Genomic DNA, 18,889 nt, shown 5'->3' with positions numbered 1-18,889 from the left:
TTGCAACACAAAATATGAAAATATTCATCAGGTACAGTTCTTGCCTTAGTTATTGCATTTTATGAATTAGATTTTACTTAAAAACAATACTAAAAAAGTCAGGCAATAGCATGGGATATCTTCTTTACGTGTAATCAGCATTGGTCATAGGGATCTTGAGTCATGAGTAAAGTGTTGCATAACCATACCCACTTTCATCTATCAGCAAGTGGACATATTTTTTTAAAATAATTGGCTGCTGAGGGCTACATTGCTGTTAGGTATTGTCTGAAGTACCAGGAGGCAGAAATATAAAATAATCTATGAATAAGGTCACTGGTCAGTCTTTGTTTAGGAAATAATTATAATCCTTTATTGTTGTCCCACAGTGGGGAAATTTGTGCGATCGTGGCAGCAGGGGGGGGGGGTGTCAACATAAATACTTAAATAATATAAATAGATATTAACATATGCCGCCCACTTTGTCGTTGTATTACGTCCAATTTGACCCTGTTAGCGAACTACAACTACCGACCACCTCTGTTGTCGTTGTTCCCGCACAAATACTACGTACACTTCCGGTGGTTAACTCAGACCTAAGCTAGTTTGTGGCTAATGTGTTCTGCTACCTGCTGTTCGGTAGTGCTCGACGGTTGACGACGCTATCAGGCGAGGATAACATCTATGACTAGCTGCGTTTTGGGACGATTTTTTAAAAAAAAAATAATGAAATGACTTTTATCCGACTCCATGAAAATGTGTTAAAAGGATAGGGTAAAGACCTGGACAACGACAATATCTCTGCTTTGACTCTGAATGGTAACATCAGTGTTCCCAATCTTAAATTGTAAGCTAACTCTGGAAATACAGTTTTAAATCACGACTAGAAGGAGAATATGTTGTATTGCTTCGTGTAGTTTTAGCTTACGCTGCTTTATAGCTAGTTATTCATGAGAGGTTAACTAAAACTAAGTTCTATGACTCGGTTTACACATTTTTCTCCTCAGACGTGTAGTTCTGAGAGTAATTGTGTAAAGTTTTTTTCTCCGTGTTGAGCAGTTATTAGTAACCTAAGTAGTGTTATCTATCCCCCCGGTAATCGTGGCAACATTTGAATCGTTAGCGCAAAGTCATATTGTATATACATGTGTATATTTTTGTATTTTAGACGCTAAAGTGTTGTGGTATTTGTCATCCCAACCCCCCAGGTTTAATGGGGGTTGCCATTGTGATCGTAGGAAGATAAGAGGTCAAAAATGTCCGGCTAGCAAACTTAAGAAAGAACAGAAATGGATCGGTTTTGTTGAAGCTAACTTGACGTTTGGTGTAAATTCTGATTGCTCTGTTTGCCTTTGAAGCTAACGTTGACACCTAACATTAACTAGCTAACATTAACGTCCACTATTAACAGAAGATCGCGCTAACTCGCTGCACGGTGGAGGGAATGTTTTATTGTTTTCCCCGGGAAACGGAGCGGGCTAGAAATCTAAAACCAACGACAGATAGGATCACTGACGTATCAGATAAATTGTCAGCTTGGTAGCCTACGTGCAACACGTTTGACTTGACTGGAATGTTACCGTTCGCTAAAGTTGAGGGCTATCGGTAAGAAATGACGCACTATAGTCCTTGGTGTTACTGCTAGCCGCCATAGTTGGATTCCTATGCCTGCTTATGTCGCCTAACGTTGGCGTTCATAGTCGTCGCCGGTTCGAACTGTAATGTTAGCAACGCGTTATTAATGTCCAACTTTGCTGTTAGCTTAGATCTAATTCTATGCGATTATCGAACTTATCTTCGTCTTTACAGACTAACAAAGGTGAACGTTAGCCGACTGTGACAAACGTGAAACACCTAAGCTAAATCACTCGGGTTGTTTGGACTTTATTGTTGTTGATTATGAATAAGATTTCTTCGGATCATTTTTTCCTGGAAAAGAATCCGTCTTTTTCCAGCAAGTTTTTAACGCAGGTTTGGGTAGAGGATTGGTTATGTATTGGTTCCTGTGTGTTAACAAGTTTGTGTTCTGTTGTGGGTTCCAGCAAGCTGTAAGTGGGTGACATGGCAACTGGAGGCACTCCTTTTGAAGACGGCACAGATGATCTGCACAATTGGACCGTAACCAATGGCAGTCTGACGGACAGACTCAACAACATGGTAAAGGCCCGTTCTGGTAGAGTCAAAAACTGACATAGCCTGTTCTCTTCATTACAGTTTAATCATGTAGATTCCTGACATAATATTATACATTCTTTTAGAGGATTACCTTCTTTTTTCCATAAGTTTTAGTAAACAAAGTCTTTATTTGGCATGTTAGATGGGCAAAAGAAGCAGTTTCAAAATATGTGATAAAAACATTTTTGGAGGTTGTTTTTTTTGGACATTTTGTCACTACGGTGGCTTACTGATTTGTTTTATGTTATGTTTGTGTGGGTGTGTACATGTATCTGTAACATATGTATGGATTACAATATCTTAAGAATTAATAAAAGGAAGTGTGTACAAGTTAACAGTGACCATGTTTTTGCTGTTGATCAGGACTGGGGAGTACAGCAGAAAAAAGCCAATCGATCCTCTGATAAGAATAAGAAGAAGCTCTCAGCTGAGGTGGAAAGCCGTTTGACTAATGACATTTCGCCAGAGTCCACACCTGGCGCTGGGCGCAGGAGAGCACGCACTCCTCATTCCTTTCCCCACGTCAAGTACAGTACCCAGATGTCTGTTCCAGACCAGGCAGAGCTGGACAAACTCCGTCAGAGAATCAATTTCACAGATACGGACGAGGTATAAAGCTGCTGTTCTATATCAGAACATGATTTTTTGTTGTTGCTATTGTATTGTCTTATCACAAATATACTAGTATTGAATGTTTTCGTGTCGAATATTTTTCTTTTTTTGGTAAAAATGTTTGTCATTGATTTTTCACGGAACAGATGGTACCAGAATTGTTGTGCATGCATGAAAACATGTACTTTTCTAAAATGTGATAGACCAAGCTGGAGTCATACAAAAGGCTTTTGTATGAATAAAGCAAGAGCAGTGTTTGTATGGCGTTAATCTACCACTATTTGATAATTGCAATTGATGCAGCCTATGTGGAGATATAAAGCTTTTAATTGGAAGCATCTTAAATAAAACCTGAACACTTAGGCTGCTGTATTTTAGTTTTTGAAAGAATATGTCTGACTTGTGCTGTGTATTCATCTCCTATTCAGAGGAGCATTGGCAGTGACTCCCAGGGACGTGTCACAGCTGCCAACAACCAGCGACAGTTACCAGGAGAAAACAAAAAGCCCTACAACTTCCTACCTCTGCATGTAAACACTAATAAAAGCAAGGAGCTGGTCATTCCATCCTCTTCTGCCCCAGTGACACCAGCTGTCACCAAGGAAACAAAGAAGCAGAGCCCAGGACTAAGGGATATGTCAGCCCCTTTGGTTTCTACTAATGATCCCCCAGTGCTTGTATGTGGTGAAACTGAGAGAGGATCTGTAAGGCACAGAGAGTATGCAAGGAGAGAGCCCAGAATGGACAGCAGCCAGGTAATGTCTTATGTTTTGTTGCTGTACTGAATGATTCAAAATTAGTGGCCAGCACACAGTTTATTCTGGGGGTGGTGGTTGTCAGAGTGCTTCAATTTAAAAGTGTGGTATTTTGATCTGGAGTTTGTCCACACCCTATGAATTACATTGTTATTGAAAAAATATGGAATCCACCTCTAAAGTTGTTCCATTTGTTTGTTGTGGTACTTAAATATATCTGGAATTATTATGGGGGAAAAAATCTGCTTTTGCCTGGAGATTCCTGTAAACCCATTGGGGTCCCAAAAATGCGCCTTGAAAACCTTTATAGAAATTCTTTCAGAATTTAAATATCAGATTATCTTGAATTTCATGTTTCTTGACAATTCATTAGATATGGTATCTGGTGAAGATGCTCACCTCTGGAGATGTTTTCACAAAATGTCATACCAAGCTATTTGGTTTTTGTCAAGACGGTCCAATTTGAAGTAAGGTGATTAACAAACAGCATGATACATCTAGAACCATGGCACTAATGTTGAAAGAAATACATTATCTTGTAGAAATTGGGTCAATGAGCAAAGTCAAACAACAGGAACATTTTTATTAACATACAATTGATTTGTCCTGTCTAAAGCACCCAAATTATAGGGAGAGGAGACACAGAAATATGTCACAGATTTAATGAACAATGTTTCTGAGAAAGATAAGATGTTATTTGGAGGAATTTAAGGGTTCCAAATGTTTTTGCCCACAAAAACCGACAATAGTCCTGTCCCAAGCCCAAAACCCAGTGGACTGAGCCACTGCCCATTAGTGAGTGTATGAAAATGGTTGGATAAATGGAGGAATTTAAATGTGCAGCCAGTAAACTTGTCTGCTTTTGACACCTTTTTGAAGGAATATAAAAATACAGTTCCATGTCAACATTTTCCTTCCTCCTCAACACTTACAAACAAAAAGAAGCCAAATAAATCTTTTTTCTAGTTTAGTTCAATAGGCATTGTCAGTGTCTCACTGCACAGGATGAAAGTGAGAAAGAACTGGTGTAGCTGAAACTAGGCTGTATTTAGGGCAATTTCTAAATATGCCACCCCTGGTGCCCAGTGAGTATTCAAGCCCAACCCCTTTACTGACCTTATTTTGCCCAGTCTGAGTCGTTGCTACAGATGCTCGCCCACCATTCCTTGCTTCAGTTTCATTTTTCATTTTCATTTACTTCTTGGAATCCCACACCACAAACCCACTCTCCTATCCTGTCTTTGTATGTTCAGGTGGTGAGCAAACTGGTACAGATCCGGGAGTACATCAGTAAGGCCAGCTCCATGCGGGATGACCTGGTGGAGAAGAACGATGTGTCGGCAAACGTGGAGCGCCTCTCCGAGCTCATCGACCACCTCAAGGAGCAGGAGAAGTCCTACTTACGGTTCCTACAGAAAATGCTGGTCAGTTTAACGTTTGTTTCTCCATCTCTTTCAGAATGCTTTACTCATAATTTTAGACGAAAGCCAACAATTTCATATGTAAAACTTGTTTGGTATCTAATTCATAATCGGATTTCCTCTCGGTAGTGTGTTATAAACGGACATTTATCATTTTATTATTATTTTAAACAGTCAGTTTGTGTTTTATGTGATGTTATAATCTGGACACTTAGTGGTGTGGTATCTTGTGTTGCTGTGGAAGTAAGTTTTGTGTGTGTGTGTGTGTGTGTGTGTGTGAAATAATTTTGTCTTAAAGATCTTTGAAATACGTACAGTATTTTCCGCACTATAAGGCGCACCCTCAATAATTTGTTTTATAATTTATTTCATATAAGGCGCACCGGATAATAAGGCGCACACAATAGAAAATAAATACAATTTATTTGATAAACTGCAGCGGCTGTAGTTGTGCAATCCGTCCACTAGATAGAGCCGCGCTGCTCAGACAGTCATGATTGCATTCATGACTTCCTGACTACCTTTGAATGGCCCCTATTGTTATGTCAATAAGCCATTCTGAGCCTCATCAAGGAAACCTGATCACTTGATCACTTTGCCATCTTAGGCCCCGTCCACACGATAACGGATATTTTAAAAACGCAACTTTTTTGTTGCGTTTACGCCTTCTGTCCACACTACAACGCAGATATCTGGAACGAAAACGCAACCTTTTAAAAACGCTGGGTCTGCGTTGTCGTGTGGACGGTGTATCCGCGACTTTTTAAAAACGCTGACGTCTTGCCTGCGACGAAAACCGCTGTGACGTCATATTTATGGGCCCGTGTGTTGTGACAACAAAACACGGAGGAGTCTTATTGGATAAAATTTGACTCAATACTGCTACCACATGGTTTGGCACGCTTATAGCCGTCTTCGAGTTGGATGGAGTGTGGACGGAGATTATTTTAAAAACACCATCCTGTGGACGCGAATCGTTTTCAATGCGTTTTAAAAAAGTTCCGTTTTTGAAAAAATCTGTCATCGTATGGACGGGGCCTTAGAAAGAAGTCAACACGCATATTAAAAAACCTGACATTAAAAACCGGTTAAATTCATTATGAGTGCAGTCAGTGCGAACAGAGCGGATTATTTCCTGATCTGAAGTTTGAAGCAGATACTTAAGCTTCGACGTTCGTCTTTGTTTATTAATTAAATATTGTTTCGATCGATCGGTAGTCCAGTCAGAGGTGAGGTGCAGCTATTTGCTGCTGTGTTTCCTAAACAATTTTTAAACTAGTTTTTAATGTCAGGCTGCTAATTTACTGGCAAATATGGCGCTGTTTTACTCCTAGAACTGACTTTAACGTTGGTGTCTCACCGCCGTGAATCTCACAGCACGTCGCTGCAGACAGAATACACAAGCCTGAATGCGCCCCTCCGCCGGCTCGCCCAGAGCTATCAACTACATTTGTAAATCAATTGCAGCACATCAGACACCTTTGTCTAGCAGTGACTGTGCTCTTGAAATTTTAGAAAAGGCTGGAAGTTCAGCTTTGAGGGTCTTTCATTCACCTTTATGCCAGTTTTTAACCAATATTAAAATGAATATTAATCCATATATAAAACGCACGGGATTATAAGGCGCACTACGCGTTTATGAGAAAATTTTAGGCTTTTAGGTGCGCCTTATAGTGCGGAAAATACGGTAATAGTATTCCTATCAAGTTGGTTATACAGTAAGTCACTGTTCTGCTCTGTCTGTCTCTTCAGACACAGGAAAATGAAGATGATGATGATGGTGTCGTGGTCCTGCATCCTGTGAGGGTCTCAGGCTCACTCCAAGAGGGCCCCTCCCTTAACACTGAGGTCCGTGCTTTAGATGCCTCAAATGCAATGGTGTGCATGTTTGAGTGTTCCGTTTTCCAACCATGTCCCACTTTCTGTCCTTAATGATGCTATCATTATTTAGCATACAGTAATTCAAGTTTGTCTTTTATTTTGTAGGGAGACAGGCCAGAGACGATGCATGCTGACCAGAGGGAGGAGCTAGAGAACTTGCGTAAGCAGCACGAGCTCCTGAAGAAGATGCTGGAGCAGCAGGAGCAGCTCAGGGCCCTGCAGGGCCGGCAGGAAGCGCTGATGGCCATGCAGAACAGTGCGGAACAGGCACTTGCTGTGATTGAAGACAATGGTGAGATGCACACTGACATATCAGTTATAGGTCCACACACTATCAAGTGCTGACTGGTTGTTTTTGGTGTAGAAAATGAATCATTTTTAGTAATTACAATGTAATTAGAGAGGCTGATCCCATGGAAGAATATTTCAGTACTTTCAGGCACTTGAGGTCCTTTTTAATGATTAACAACGACACTTTCCTTTGTACAACTGTTCTGACATTCTTTTCTGTCATTAGTTGTTACAGAAACCACAGGCAGCGTTTCAGGCCTCAGCATCACATCAGAACTGAACGAAGAGTTGAATGAATTGATACAGCGTTTCCACAATCAACTGCATGACTCTCGGGTAAAGTAGAATAAGCAACTTTTAATTCCTTCATTATGTCATCCTGTATTGAACAGGACATAGTCTTTTGACTCATGTAAAGCATTTTCTAAATAATTCTACATGACAGTCACAGAATTACGTCACAGTATATATATAAAGCATATATGAAGCAGTCTGATGGAGAGACTATAATCTTCCATGTTGACATATTTGTGACTAGACTACCTCTTCTCTGACAGACTTAATAAACACTTTTAAACAAAAAATGTGGCTAAAATGTTTATGAATTCAAATTTTCTGTTATTTATACCTTATAGAGCAAAACAGTGCCTGACAACCGTCGTCAGGCAGAAAGCCTTTCCCTCTCCAGAGAGGTTTGCTGGCCTAGGGCTACACAGTCTGCTGGTCCACCTCATCACAGGCCTGTCCTCCATTCTGCTTCTGGGCCCCACTCTGGCTTGGACACAGGAGCGACGGCTGCTAACGCCAAACTAACAAAGCTTCAAGAGCTCCAAGATAAAAAACAAACCATGGATAAGATCCTGCAGGAGCTGCATATGCTCAGAGACCAGACACTCAATAACAACACAGGTACCCTTATTTACAATAAACATCTTCTATGGTCTTCTCACATTTCCCATCGTACGATCTAGTTGAGTTGCTTGTGGTTCCTTTCAGGTCGTGGCTTGTCAACACAGTGCAGTCTCAATATGGGAGGATCTTCAGATTGTCCATCTGCTATTTCCTCCAATGGGGCTTCAGCTTCTTCGTCCTTCCATCCTTCACTCACACAACACCAGGACAGCTCCAATTCCACAGACAAGCTCAGGTCGACACACAAACACACACAGTTGGACAAACAGGTCAGGTGTCAGCCCCAGGCTATGACATGACATAGAGGGATGGTGGAGCGATGGTCCACAAAATCAACAATGCGTCTTTGTGTAGACAAACGTCAGTTGAGACACTCAACTTCCACCATTTACAAGAGTGCATTTCTGTAGATGTCTCTATATGTCCCGCTATAGGAGAGAGGAATTGTGAAGACGTTATCCTTGCGTCTCATGTAACCTCTTTAAATATTAACCGTGGTACATACATTTGCATTTCAGTCACACAGTTTCTCTTTGTACTCCAACAGGAAGCTGAAGGAGGTCCACAAGCGTCTGAATGAGTTGAGGGAGTTGGTTCAGTACTACGAGCAGACTTCTGACATGATGGTAGACGCAGTCAATGAGAATGTGAAAGAAGATGATGACGAGGAGGAGGAGGAAGAGGACGAAACAGAGGACAGTTCTATGTTTGAGGCAGTGTTTGACTCCGAGCAGGAGAACCGACCTCTTGTTACAAACATCAGGTGTGTTTTGATAAATAACAAGTTAGGATTTTTGTTAATATCTTTTAATATATTTGTATTTCTTAAAAGATTAAATTCTCAATAAATTAATACATCTTCGGTTGCAGCCTGACATCATAAAGAGCTTTAAACTATACTGAATTAATGCAAATATTAGGGCAGGGTGTATCGTTGTTGGGCTTAAAGTGTGGTCTCATGTATTTAGTATAAAGTTAAATTCTACTAGGTGTTGTGATGTAAACAATCACTCCATGTTACCACATCAGAAACACGCCACGCAGTGGGAACTGGGTGGACTTGAACACTTTGACCAATGGACGTGGTGCCGGGACGAGTGCCACCAACAACCGAGATGGCAGACTCAACACCAAGTGTGAGATCAACAACCGGTCAGCTGCAAACCTCTTCAGCATCAACATGCCTTCAACCATAGGTATTAACACTCACACGCAACTCAGCTCTGTGTTGTAGCTGAAGGTATTCTGGGATTTGGTGTGTATTTTGTCCTTAAAGGTAGATAGGTGGTGTAAAGATTGTTTAATAAGTCGCTTTCTATCCATAACCATATGCTATCTTTCCATTTGATGGTCAGTTGTATATGTTTGAACTCTGTCTTTAGTCAGGTTGTATTGATAAATTCACACCGTCAAACTGTCGATTGGTGAATTCTCATTATTGTCAAGTTTGGTGAAATGCACTTGTTTAAACATTGAGATTGAACAAAATCTTAAATCTGTAACCAAACCTTTTTTTCCCCTCTCATTTAGGATGCCATTTCAATAGGGACATTCCCTATAATGAGTTGAAGGGTGATGATGAGGATGAAGATGGTCAGGATAATGATGAACGGGCACGGGCTGTGGCTCCAGACAGTGAGGTATCGGGGTCCAGTCGAAGAAGCAGCCTGGGGAAGGAGGGAATCTTTGTCCCAAAGGATCGCAAGCAGATCAGGATGAAGAAACTCCAACGGCTGCAAGAGCTGGCGGCCATGATTCAGGTGAGGCAGACGATGGAATCTTCTGCAAAACTCTGTAAAGAGGAGCAAAAGTTCTCTGAGATGTTTCAATTGCTTAGCATACAACTGACCCAGGATTGATCTTAACACTGTACACTCTGTGTTTCTGTGTGTATCTAGACTGACACAGATGACACAACAACTAATGAAGATGAAGCTTTACACCAACAACCAAATAATGCCAGACTTGTCTGGCCTGGATTGTTGAGACCTGGATCTAAACAGAATCCCAGAGATCGCAGCTCCTTCCAAACCAGGTACAATCTGTAAAAGAATACTGAAGGCTGTCCAAAACATTCCATCTACTGTTTATTGGCATTTTGTCTCCATGTTGGACTGGATTAATTTGAATTGTGTCAAAACACAGAGAGAAGATGTATCAAGAGATATTACATTATCAGATGGAAGAACTGAAACAACTCTTTGAACAGTGTCAGAAGAAGAGTCAGCAGGCGTGGCCCAGCATTGACATGCAGGTCTTTTTACACACACATGCACACATACACCAGTTTATATAAACATCAACTCTTACCAAACATTTTTCAAAAGCAGATAAAATAAACTGGAAAACTCACAATAATTTTTTTCCTTCTCTTTTTACAGTCATCTCAGTCAAGCTCAGCGAGTCAGCCGGGTTTGCTGAGAAAGGCTCCGACTGCAGTCGTTTCTACCCCGGTAACATCCTCTTCATCTGGACCTAAAACGAACTCGGCTGTGCAAAAAACCCCTGATCCAGAAGTCGCTGCGTCTTCAGTCACTGATAATGGGGTAACTCCATCTTTCAAATATGGCGACCCTAGGGTACCGCTGGTCACAAACTGAAGCAGGAGCTGTGCTGTCGTTTTGCAACACTGCAGGTAAAATGTTGTGTTCATCTCTGTTTTGGGTTTTTTCAGCAGCTTTGGTCTGATTTGCGCCACCACCAGATTTTACGGGAAGAACTGCGGCAGCGTAGGAAACACCTGGAGTTCTTAATGGCTGAACACCAGAGGTGTAGCGGCGTCAGTGACTCTCCTCGGCACGCTGCTGACCCAGAAGGCCTTGCTCCACCCTCACTGCCTGTCAGTACAGATGAAAGGTAAAGAAATGCATTTATTTCACCAAATCTAAGATTGAAGTCAGCTATTAGTTATTTCAAATAATTTATTAGTAGAACAGAAGATTATTAGATCTAATAACTAATCATTATTTTATATCGTTTTTCTGGTGTTATTAGGACAATGGCCACATGGGGCTCCTCTCCCTGCCAACTCAATGATGATAATGAATATGTATATCAGTCAGAGATGGGTACAGAAGAGGAAGAGGAGCGTGATGAATGTGCAGAGAGCAGTTCTGATGATGATATCCAAATCTACTCATCCAGCAGGAACCAGTCCTCCTACAGTAACAGGAAGAATCATGGAAGGTCAGATGGTCTGGAGGCAGGAGGAATGATATTTTACAGATTGTCTTCTTTAAATAACACACTGTCTTTTCTCTTCTCCTTAGAAACTCAAAGCCTCGGGATATATATCCAAATAGCGTCAGTGGAAGTCCATGTTTTCATAACAACAGTAAGACGCAGCAGCAGCAGCAGCCCAGAGGTTTGAACCAGAGTCAGCATGGCGGCACGCGGCGGCAAGAGAACCTGCGCTGGGCCTCTGAGCTCTCCTTCGCAGAGGTATCATGTCAATGGCAGGAGCAGATCAGACATCTGCAGAGACAGCTCGACTTCAGTACCAGCATGAGTCAGACGCTCCTGCAGGACCAACAGGTTTGTCCGCTGAAGTAACGCATGGAAACGTGCAGACAGTGACCTTGATAGTTGACACAAAACTGCACTTTAAATCATAGAAGAATTTCCAAACCGATCTCTGTTCTCTGCTCGTAGCCTTCTATCCCGTCCTTTTCCAGAGTGTGTTAGGTAGAATTATCCAAATAAAATCTCTATTATCTTCTTCTCCAGACCCTGTCCTATATGCTACAAACCCTGCTAACAGGCCAGTACCACATGCTACCCAACACTCTGTCTTCACCACAGATCCAGCTCGTCATGCATCAGCTCAACCAGTGTTACACCCAACTGGCTTGGCAGCAAAGCAACGTGCAAAGGTGAAATTAATACTTCACTACTTTATTTCTATTGGTTAATCATTTTTGTAAATATTTTTCTAAACTCTTCCTCCTTTTATTTAGACTGAAGCAAGTCCTGAATGACCTCCTTCGCCAGCAGCAGCAGCAGCAGCAACGTCAGCCGCATGTGTCCTCAACAACAGGATGGCAAAGACAGAAGCAGGGCTCCGGCCGGGAATCCAGCCCCAGTCCTTCAGCTTCTCCCGGCACCTTTCGACCTTTCCCTTCCACTCAGCATTCTCTAGCCAATGGCATGCCGGCTGCTGCCATACCGACAATCCCTCCGAGTATGTCTTGCATATTTATTAGATTGAAATTTAAAACAGAATATTATGCATGATACGGTTTTTGGTTATTATCTGATATACCCAGTCTGAAATACCATCTTAACAATTTTTGAGTCATTCAGTTTGACATTCCTGGAAATAAAATTGGGACATTTTGAAAAATGTTTCAAGTTATTTTATCCTTTCTTTCACTCTGCAGGCTTTCAGTTGTATCCACTCATTCCTGGTTCCTTGGGGGAGTTCCCTCAGGGTGCAGCAGGTCAGGTGTCCCCTGAACACCAGAAGCAGCATTTAGACCCCAACACTTCAATGAAAACAGAGTACATGAGTTTCCCTCCTCCACTCCAGCGCTCTCCTGTCAACCCCAACATAGAGAGGGGGTACGTCCGTCACCCTTACTTTAAAAGATGGTTTGATCTATTTGTGCAAACTTTATTGTTTATAGTCATTTTCCACGTGACTCTTTTAGGCTGACTGACTGGTCAAACACCTACTATGCAAACAACGCCTTCCACCGTTATCCATCTAACACGGTGCTCCAACAGTCTCCCCCCTCCACGCCCACTTTTGCCAGCCACCACCATCGACCTCAGCAGTTTGACAGGGCGTCGCAGGAAAGCCTGAGCAGCATGCCTGATCCCGTTGATTCCACAACCATCACAAAGACCTACAAGGCCGGTTGCAAGGCTTCTGCACAAGCCAACCTGGCTACTCGAAGCAAGACGCCAAATTCAAAGAGTCATCGCAAGAGAGGCAAAGGACATAACAGGAACTTTGAAGGTAAAAAAATGGAGTCAAACCTTGTTGATTTTTTGCCGTGAACAAATTTTTATAAGACTCAGTTGTCTTATTCTTTCTTGTGTGTGTGTGTTGTTTTCCTCAGGCCAGGAGAGTGACAGTGTGAGTAGTACTACTGACTTCGCCCAGGAGAGGGCGCCTTCGTCTCGGCAGAAGGATCAGAATAAGAGTCTGCTGGACAAGCTCACCCGAGAGAAACTGGACAGCAAGTCTAAGCTTGGGAACAAGCAAAATGACCTCTCCTCTGGTAAGGAACTCCTCTGTTGTAGTGAAATTTACTCACCCACCTCACTTCTTGTGCCTGTGGTCTTTATTATTATATTTCGTATACATATATCTGCTTTAGGCTTGTCAAACTTTGGTTGTCTTTTTGATATACTTTTCTTTGCAAGTTTGTCTCGATGCCATGTGTTCTTTTAAGTTCTGGTTCATTTATTTTTTTGTCAATTGAATATATCTCACTCACAGCATATGCTTGGAGAACACCCTTCCTCTCTAACAGAATTGCATGCACAGAAGCACCAGGTAAACTGACAAATCCAAACCCATTATTTGACTTGATTGAGTTACCTCAGCATTTCATGCATGTTCAGTTTGTCTCAAGCTAAACCATCTCTTCAAGATATAAGAGCTTTACACTTTTTTTTTTTAATTAATGGATGAGATCTCTGTACTGTCAAATCTTGAACCTGTAGATGCAAGCAGTGACTTCTCGCTGTTCGAGGCGCTGAGGGAGACCATCTACTCTGAGGTGGCTACTTTGATATCCCAGAACGAGTCCCGTCCACACTTCCTCATTGAGCTCTTCCACGAGCTGCAGCTGCTCCACACCGACTATTTGCGGCAGAGGGCTCTGTATTCCTTACAGGCAAGAATCAAGACATAACTGCTTACTGATTGACCTTGCACGAAAGCTCACCTGCTGTTTTGATGTGGTATCGATAAATCTCGTATGCCAATTATTACAAGACAGTCAGGCCAATTCATCCCGTGTAACACAGTGTGTGTGTTTCTGTATTGTTTTGAGGTCAGGACAGTTTTACATAGAATTCTGCTGATTCTGATTTTCTGTAAGAGTGTGGGAAGGGTTGATAAACGTTTAAATTACCGTTAATAATAAAATAAATCATCACTAGATCACAGAATTGTGTTTTTCACAGGTGGTCCTGGAACGCATTAACCCAGACTAATGAGGAATTACTGTATAGATACAAAGTCCCCTTGAGAGCTTTTCATGATTACACGAGTCGTTCCTCATGTTTCTTCCAGGAAATAGTGACCAGGCACCTGGCGGAGAAACGAGCCGCGGAGGACCTGCTGCCCCCCCTTGGCGCTGCAGCGTGGGCCACAGGCTCCCAGTCCGAACTCACACCCAGCGAGAGCCGAGCCACCAGCGACGCAGTATGAAACCCTTTATTGCTCTCTAGCATGGCATTCTCATATTTCTGATCTTTTTTACCAGCCTCAGTCTGTCAGTTTGACCCTGTTATTCTGTCCCCCCCCCTCTTTTTTTTTTTTTTGTCACTTTTTCCTTGCTTTCTCTTCCCGATTTCAGTACATCGTCCATTAGTTTCTCAGGCTGCCTTTCAACCTTGCCTACATTGTCTTTTTTAATTCATCCATATTCCTCTTCATTCTGTGGTTTCACTTTCCCTTCCACCCATCTTCATTGTCTTTGAATTAACTTCACAGAACGACTTCAGATATCTTTAAAGAAAAAAAAAAAAAGCAAAACCACATCTCTGCATGATGCTCTTTGTTCTGGGTTCAGGTCTCCAGGGTTGTGCTGATTGGAAGCGAGGCCTGTCGCCTGCACATAATGTCTTCGTTCAACAATGATTGATGAAATGTTTGCAACCTCTGTGATTTTCAAGTCGATATTAGGCTGTGGGTCTGTCGTGATTCATCATCCGTTCTTCCATAATCCAAATTATTAGGGCTAAAAAAACTTTTGGCGTAGGAGAAATCACAACAGTTTGCCTTTTTTTTTTTTTTTTTTTTAGGAGGTGGAGAAAAGCATGAACCCAATGCATGCTGGGAAAAAGATAAGGGATGATGAAGAATCTGTGGACGATGACAGCACCGTCTCAACTTCCTCCAACCTGGAACCATTTGCCAGCGATGACCTGGGTACAGTTTCTATTGGACAGTTGGGCTTATAGATGCTTATATAACTGTGTGGCTGTTTTGCAGGTCATTAACACTCTTACTTATGACCTTAAACGCTCTAGCTGAGATGCCCGATTCCCTCTTTTCCTTAGCAAGAACTCTTTGGGCATGTCTTGGTAAACAATCAAGCTGCACATCAGGATCAATATGGGGTGGAACTACGAAATATTGCTTTTAAGAAAAGAGTGGTTTTCTAGTGGAAATATACTTGGGCATTTTGGGACCTTCACTGACATGTTAGGAGTGTGGCTGGCATACTGAGCTGGGTCCTGCAGTGTAAACCTGTTTACAGATGTATCTGTATCCACTGCAGGCTTCTCTCTCGCTTCATTGATTTTGAGCTTTTTGGGATTCCTGTTCCTGTCTCCTTTTTCACCCCCCCCCCCCCTGCTTCCCTTTTCTTTGCTGCTCCGATAGGAAACACAGTGATTCATTTAGACAAGGCTTTGGCCAGGATTAGGGAGTATGAGCGCATGAAGCTTAAAGCTCAATTTAACCCCTGCAACGCCAACGCTGTAGCTGTGGGTGCCTCGGAAGTCTCAAATGCTGAACATCCTTCTGCTTTTCCTGCTGACCAGCTGGAAGGTACCGAGTGACTTAACGCTGCCTGAGCACACCTTCTGCAAACATGCATTGCAACACAATGAATTCCTTTCCTTTTGCTGTGAAGTTTCTGAACAAAATGATTTTCTAATTTGTTTTTCGCGTGTGAGCAGAGGGCGCCACGGCCGTGCACTGCCCTCAGATCGACACGCAGCAGTTGGATCGTCAGATCAAAGCCATCATGACAGAAGTCATTCCTTTCCTCAAGGTATGAAAACCAATCGAGAGCTGCAGGGTCAGACAGTCATGAGCTTTTTACTCTGCAGAGAATGTACAGATATTGAAAAAAAAAAGGTGAATTAGTTAGAAGATCTGAAGAGTTTAAATCATTCTGTAATGTTTTCTTAGGAGAACATGGGCGAGGTGTGTTCCCCCCAGCTGCTCACATCTGTGCGACACATGGTTCTTAGTCTCACCCAGCAAAACGATGAAAGCAAAGCGTTTTTCCGCATTTTCCACAGACAGCTGGGAGGCATACTGCAGGTATGTCCAAAGGCGATTCTTCAAGATCAGGATAAACAAGTTTAAGAGAGACAACATGAAGAACAGCTTCTCTGACATTCCACACTCTTTTTTTTTTTCTTCCCCAGGACTCTCTTGATAAATTTGTGGGTCACACTCTGAACGACTGTGGGGAAGACCTTGTGGTGGAGATCTCAGAGATCCTCTTCAACGAACTGGCCTTCTTTAGGCTCATGCAAGATTTGGACAACGGCACCGGGGAGGCCTTGGCAGCCAAACACAAATATAAGAAGCAGCTCAGTCAAACGAGTGACAGTCCCAAAGTAAATTGATTTTTCGTTCTCTTGTAGTTGTCAGTAATATAATAATGAAAGTATGAAATTTCAGTAATACTGAGCTTACATTTTGTGTTTAATTTTTACTTCATTTTTAGGAAAATAAGCTCAGTGTTGCTGAAAAATTACCTTCCCCAGCTTACGCAGAGGAAGACAAAGTCAGTCATTTAAGATATTTACAGCAAAACTGCCTAGATGAGGCTGAGAAGGAGGGAAGTTCTCCCCAGGAACTTTACCTTCAGACGGAGAGGAAGAACAGCAGGAGCAGTGAAGCTTCAGAGGACGTTGAGAACGGTCAAGGAATACTTCTGTCCATCAGTGAGTGAAAATATTTTTGGAAAAAGACCCACTAGCATTCAGAAGTGATTTTCATCGTCTTGTCTGCGTGTGTCTGTCTTTCTTTCAGGTCTTTCCAAAGCAGAGACTCAGGCCCTGACAAACTACGGCAGTGGGGAGGATGAGAACGAGGAGGAGGAAATGGAGGAATTTGAAGCTGGACCCGTTGACGTCCAGACATCTTTGCAGGCGTCTGCCGATAAACAGGTGGAGCTGGAGGTACGAGCTGCACTTGATGACATAACTTTATACAACACATTTAATATAGTGTGACTTGAGCGACTTTCACACCTCAGGAGATGACGGACGAGACCCAGGAGAACAAAACTGAACAAAGGAGTTCAAAGAACGACAATGGGGGTGATGGTGATGATGGTGATGATGGTGAGGCCCTATTCGTCTAACCTTGGTTGTTTCTAGAATTTCCTTACAATCTGGTGTCACTTGAGCTCCCCCCGCCCTTTTTGTCTTGCAGAAATGAATGCGTCAGTCGGACCGGCTGATTCTACAGTAGAGAAGTGCGATGGGGCTGATTTCCAGGGGCCTGAAGGGAGCAGTTCTTCGGTCGAGCCTCCCGCCTCAGGCGGAGGCTCCACAGCTCCTGGTGGTCAAGACGTCCCGAAAGAATCAATCACCACGAGCAGCACGGACACGGATTCACCTGTCATGATCAATTTAGACGTGAGTCCAGGGCTGACGATGCTCGTTTATTGGGCCGGTACTTCGCCGTTTACTGGCGCCACTCACTTAGTTATTGTTACTGATGCAGGAGATGGGCTCCGGTTACGCCAGTCAGAAGTCGGATGAAGAAGACTACGTGAAGGTGGATGATTTACCAGTGCAGCTCACCGTCATGTGTGAGGTACGTCACGTTTGCTGAACGCCGTTGTGACGTTTGCATCTAATGTCGAATATAAATGAAGGTGTGTAATAGAATTGCTCTGATGACATCTAATAATTTCATGTTTGCCGCACCTTTAGGAGGAACTGCAGAAGAGAATAGTTGAGGAGCAGCAGAATAACAATCTGTCAGTAGAAATCCTCAATGGGAACACAGAGTCACTGACTGGGCTGGTGGGGAACGCACACGCACTGAAGGAACCAGGTATGGGTTACAGATAGCTGCCAAACACAAAACCTCGTGCACAATGTTTATATCTGCTCAGACGGCTGTTTTATTTAAATCAGTACTTGGGTTAAAGGTCCATTTGCAGAGTAAATGATGTTTTCTTTTGTCCTTTTCAGATACCGTTGGCGCCCAGAGTGAGTGAAGATTTATGCTGATGTCACAAGTCAAGTCAGCTGTTTAGTTTTTTTGTTTTTTAGTGACACTAGTGTTCAGACACTCTATCTGTTAGTGATGTTCATTTGTTAATTCTTTATCTGATAGTTTGAAGAGCAAAAGGCCCATACTGGTCATGTTACACAAAACTACACAGTCAACACTTCACTGTTTGTTTTAATCCTAAATATCAATGTGATTTTTTTTTTGTATTCTGGGGACTTGGTTCTCTCTGCTGCTGTTTCCTGACGACTAACCCTGAAAGACATCTTTAGGGCCACTAAATGTGTTAGAAGTTTTTGAATGTTCTGTTTCGGTCCAGCCTTACTGCTGTGCAGCTGTTATTTTCTGCTCTCGACTCCTCATACTAAAGAGATAATGGAATGGGATGGCTGTTCAGCAGTAGCCTGGCTGACTGTGACAATGACTTCTACACGTTTCTCCTGGTTGAAGACTTTTTTTTCCCCCATTCCATCACGGGTCAAAGTTGAGACTTGACTCAATATATATGGTTCTGTTCTTTATTGTTCATATCCACTGAGATCCATGTAATAAAGTGTTGACTTAAGTATGTTTTAAATAATAAATTAGAGGACCTTCTGTGTTGTCAACATTTTGTACATTATGCAGTTAATCATGTTAGATGTCTCAGTGATGCCGTTCCCTGATGGCGTACTGGTATTGTTACATCTTCAAAT

General features: G+C 42.4%; 1 protein-coding gene across 13 annotated transcripts; it reads left to right on the top strand.

Annotated features, from left to right (window-relative positions):
* Positions 1-585: 585 nt before the first annotated feature.
* Positions 586-18,777, top strand: pcm1 (pericentriolar material 1). 13 transcript variants are annotated; one of them, XM_068320657.1, is made up of 39 exons: positions 586-826; positions 2,022-2,136; positions 2,518-2,763; positions 3,195-3,521; positions 4,775-4,945; positions 6,695-6,820; positions 6,929-7,115; positions 7,341-7,450; positions 7,750-8,023; positions 8,111-8,261; positions 8,574-8,789; positions 9,056-9,222; positions 9,557-9,786; positions 9,925-10,061; positions 10,172-10,280; positions 10,408-10,572; positions 10,701-10,882; positions 11,021-11,212; positions 11,296-11,560; positions 11,753-11,898; positions 11,983-12,206; positions 12,406-12,586; positions 12,676-12,986; positions 13,090-13,251; positions 13,473-13,529; positions 13,700-13,872; positions 14,274-14,405; positions 15,008-15,134; positions 15,591-15,758; positions 15,890-15,984; positions 16,125-16,259; positions 16,367-16,561; positions 16,672-16,891; positions 16,980-17,128; positions 17,209-17,284; positions 17,385-17,590; positions 17,679-17,771; positions 17,891-18,014; positions 18,155-18,777. In XM_068320657.1, the coding sequence occupies exons 2-39, from the start codon at positions 2,041-2,043 to the stop codon at positions 18,178-18,180; spliced, it is 6,351 nt and encodes a 2,116-aa protein (XP_068176758.1). In that variant the 5' UTR covers positions 586-826; positions 2,022-2,040; the 3' UTR covers positions 18,181-18,777. The 13 variants fall into 13 exon arrangements, with proteins under 13 accessions (XP_068176758.1, XP_068176756.1, XP_068176763.1 ...); XM_068320655.1 differs by having other exon boundaries at positions 17,209-17,293; XM_068320662.1 differs by having other exon boundaries at positions 11,828-11,898; positions 17,206-17,293; positions 18,155-18,776.
* The last annotated feature ends 112 nt before the right edge of the window (positions 18,778-18,889 follow it).

Source organism: Antennarius striatus, chromosome 8, assembly GCF_040054535.1.
Source record: "Antennarius striatus isolate MH-2024 chromosome 8, ASM4005453v1, whole genome shotgun sequence".
Lineage (NCBI taxonomy): Eukaryota > Metazoa > Chordata > Actinopteri > Lophiiformes > Antennariidae > Antennarius > Antennarius striatus.
Note: the sequence above shows the minus strand (reverse complement) of the source record. Positions and strands in the feature narration are given on the sequence as shown.

Bases quoted from the DNA above. Each gene is read 5' to 3' on its own strand.
- pcm1 (XM_068320651.1), top strand. From the start codon at position 2,041: ATGGCAACTGGAGGCACTCCTTTTGAAGACGGCACAGATGATCTGCAC. The intron at 2,764-3,194 runs GTATAAAGCTGC...TCTCCTATTCAG, and splicing joins ATTTCACAGATACGGACGAG to AGGAGCATTGGCAGTGACTC. The intron at 15,759-15,889 runs GTACCGAGTGAC...GCGTGTGAGCAG, and splicing joins TCCTGCTGACCAGCTGGAAG to AGGGCGCCACGGCCGTGCAC.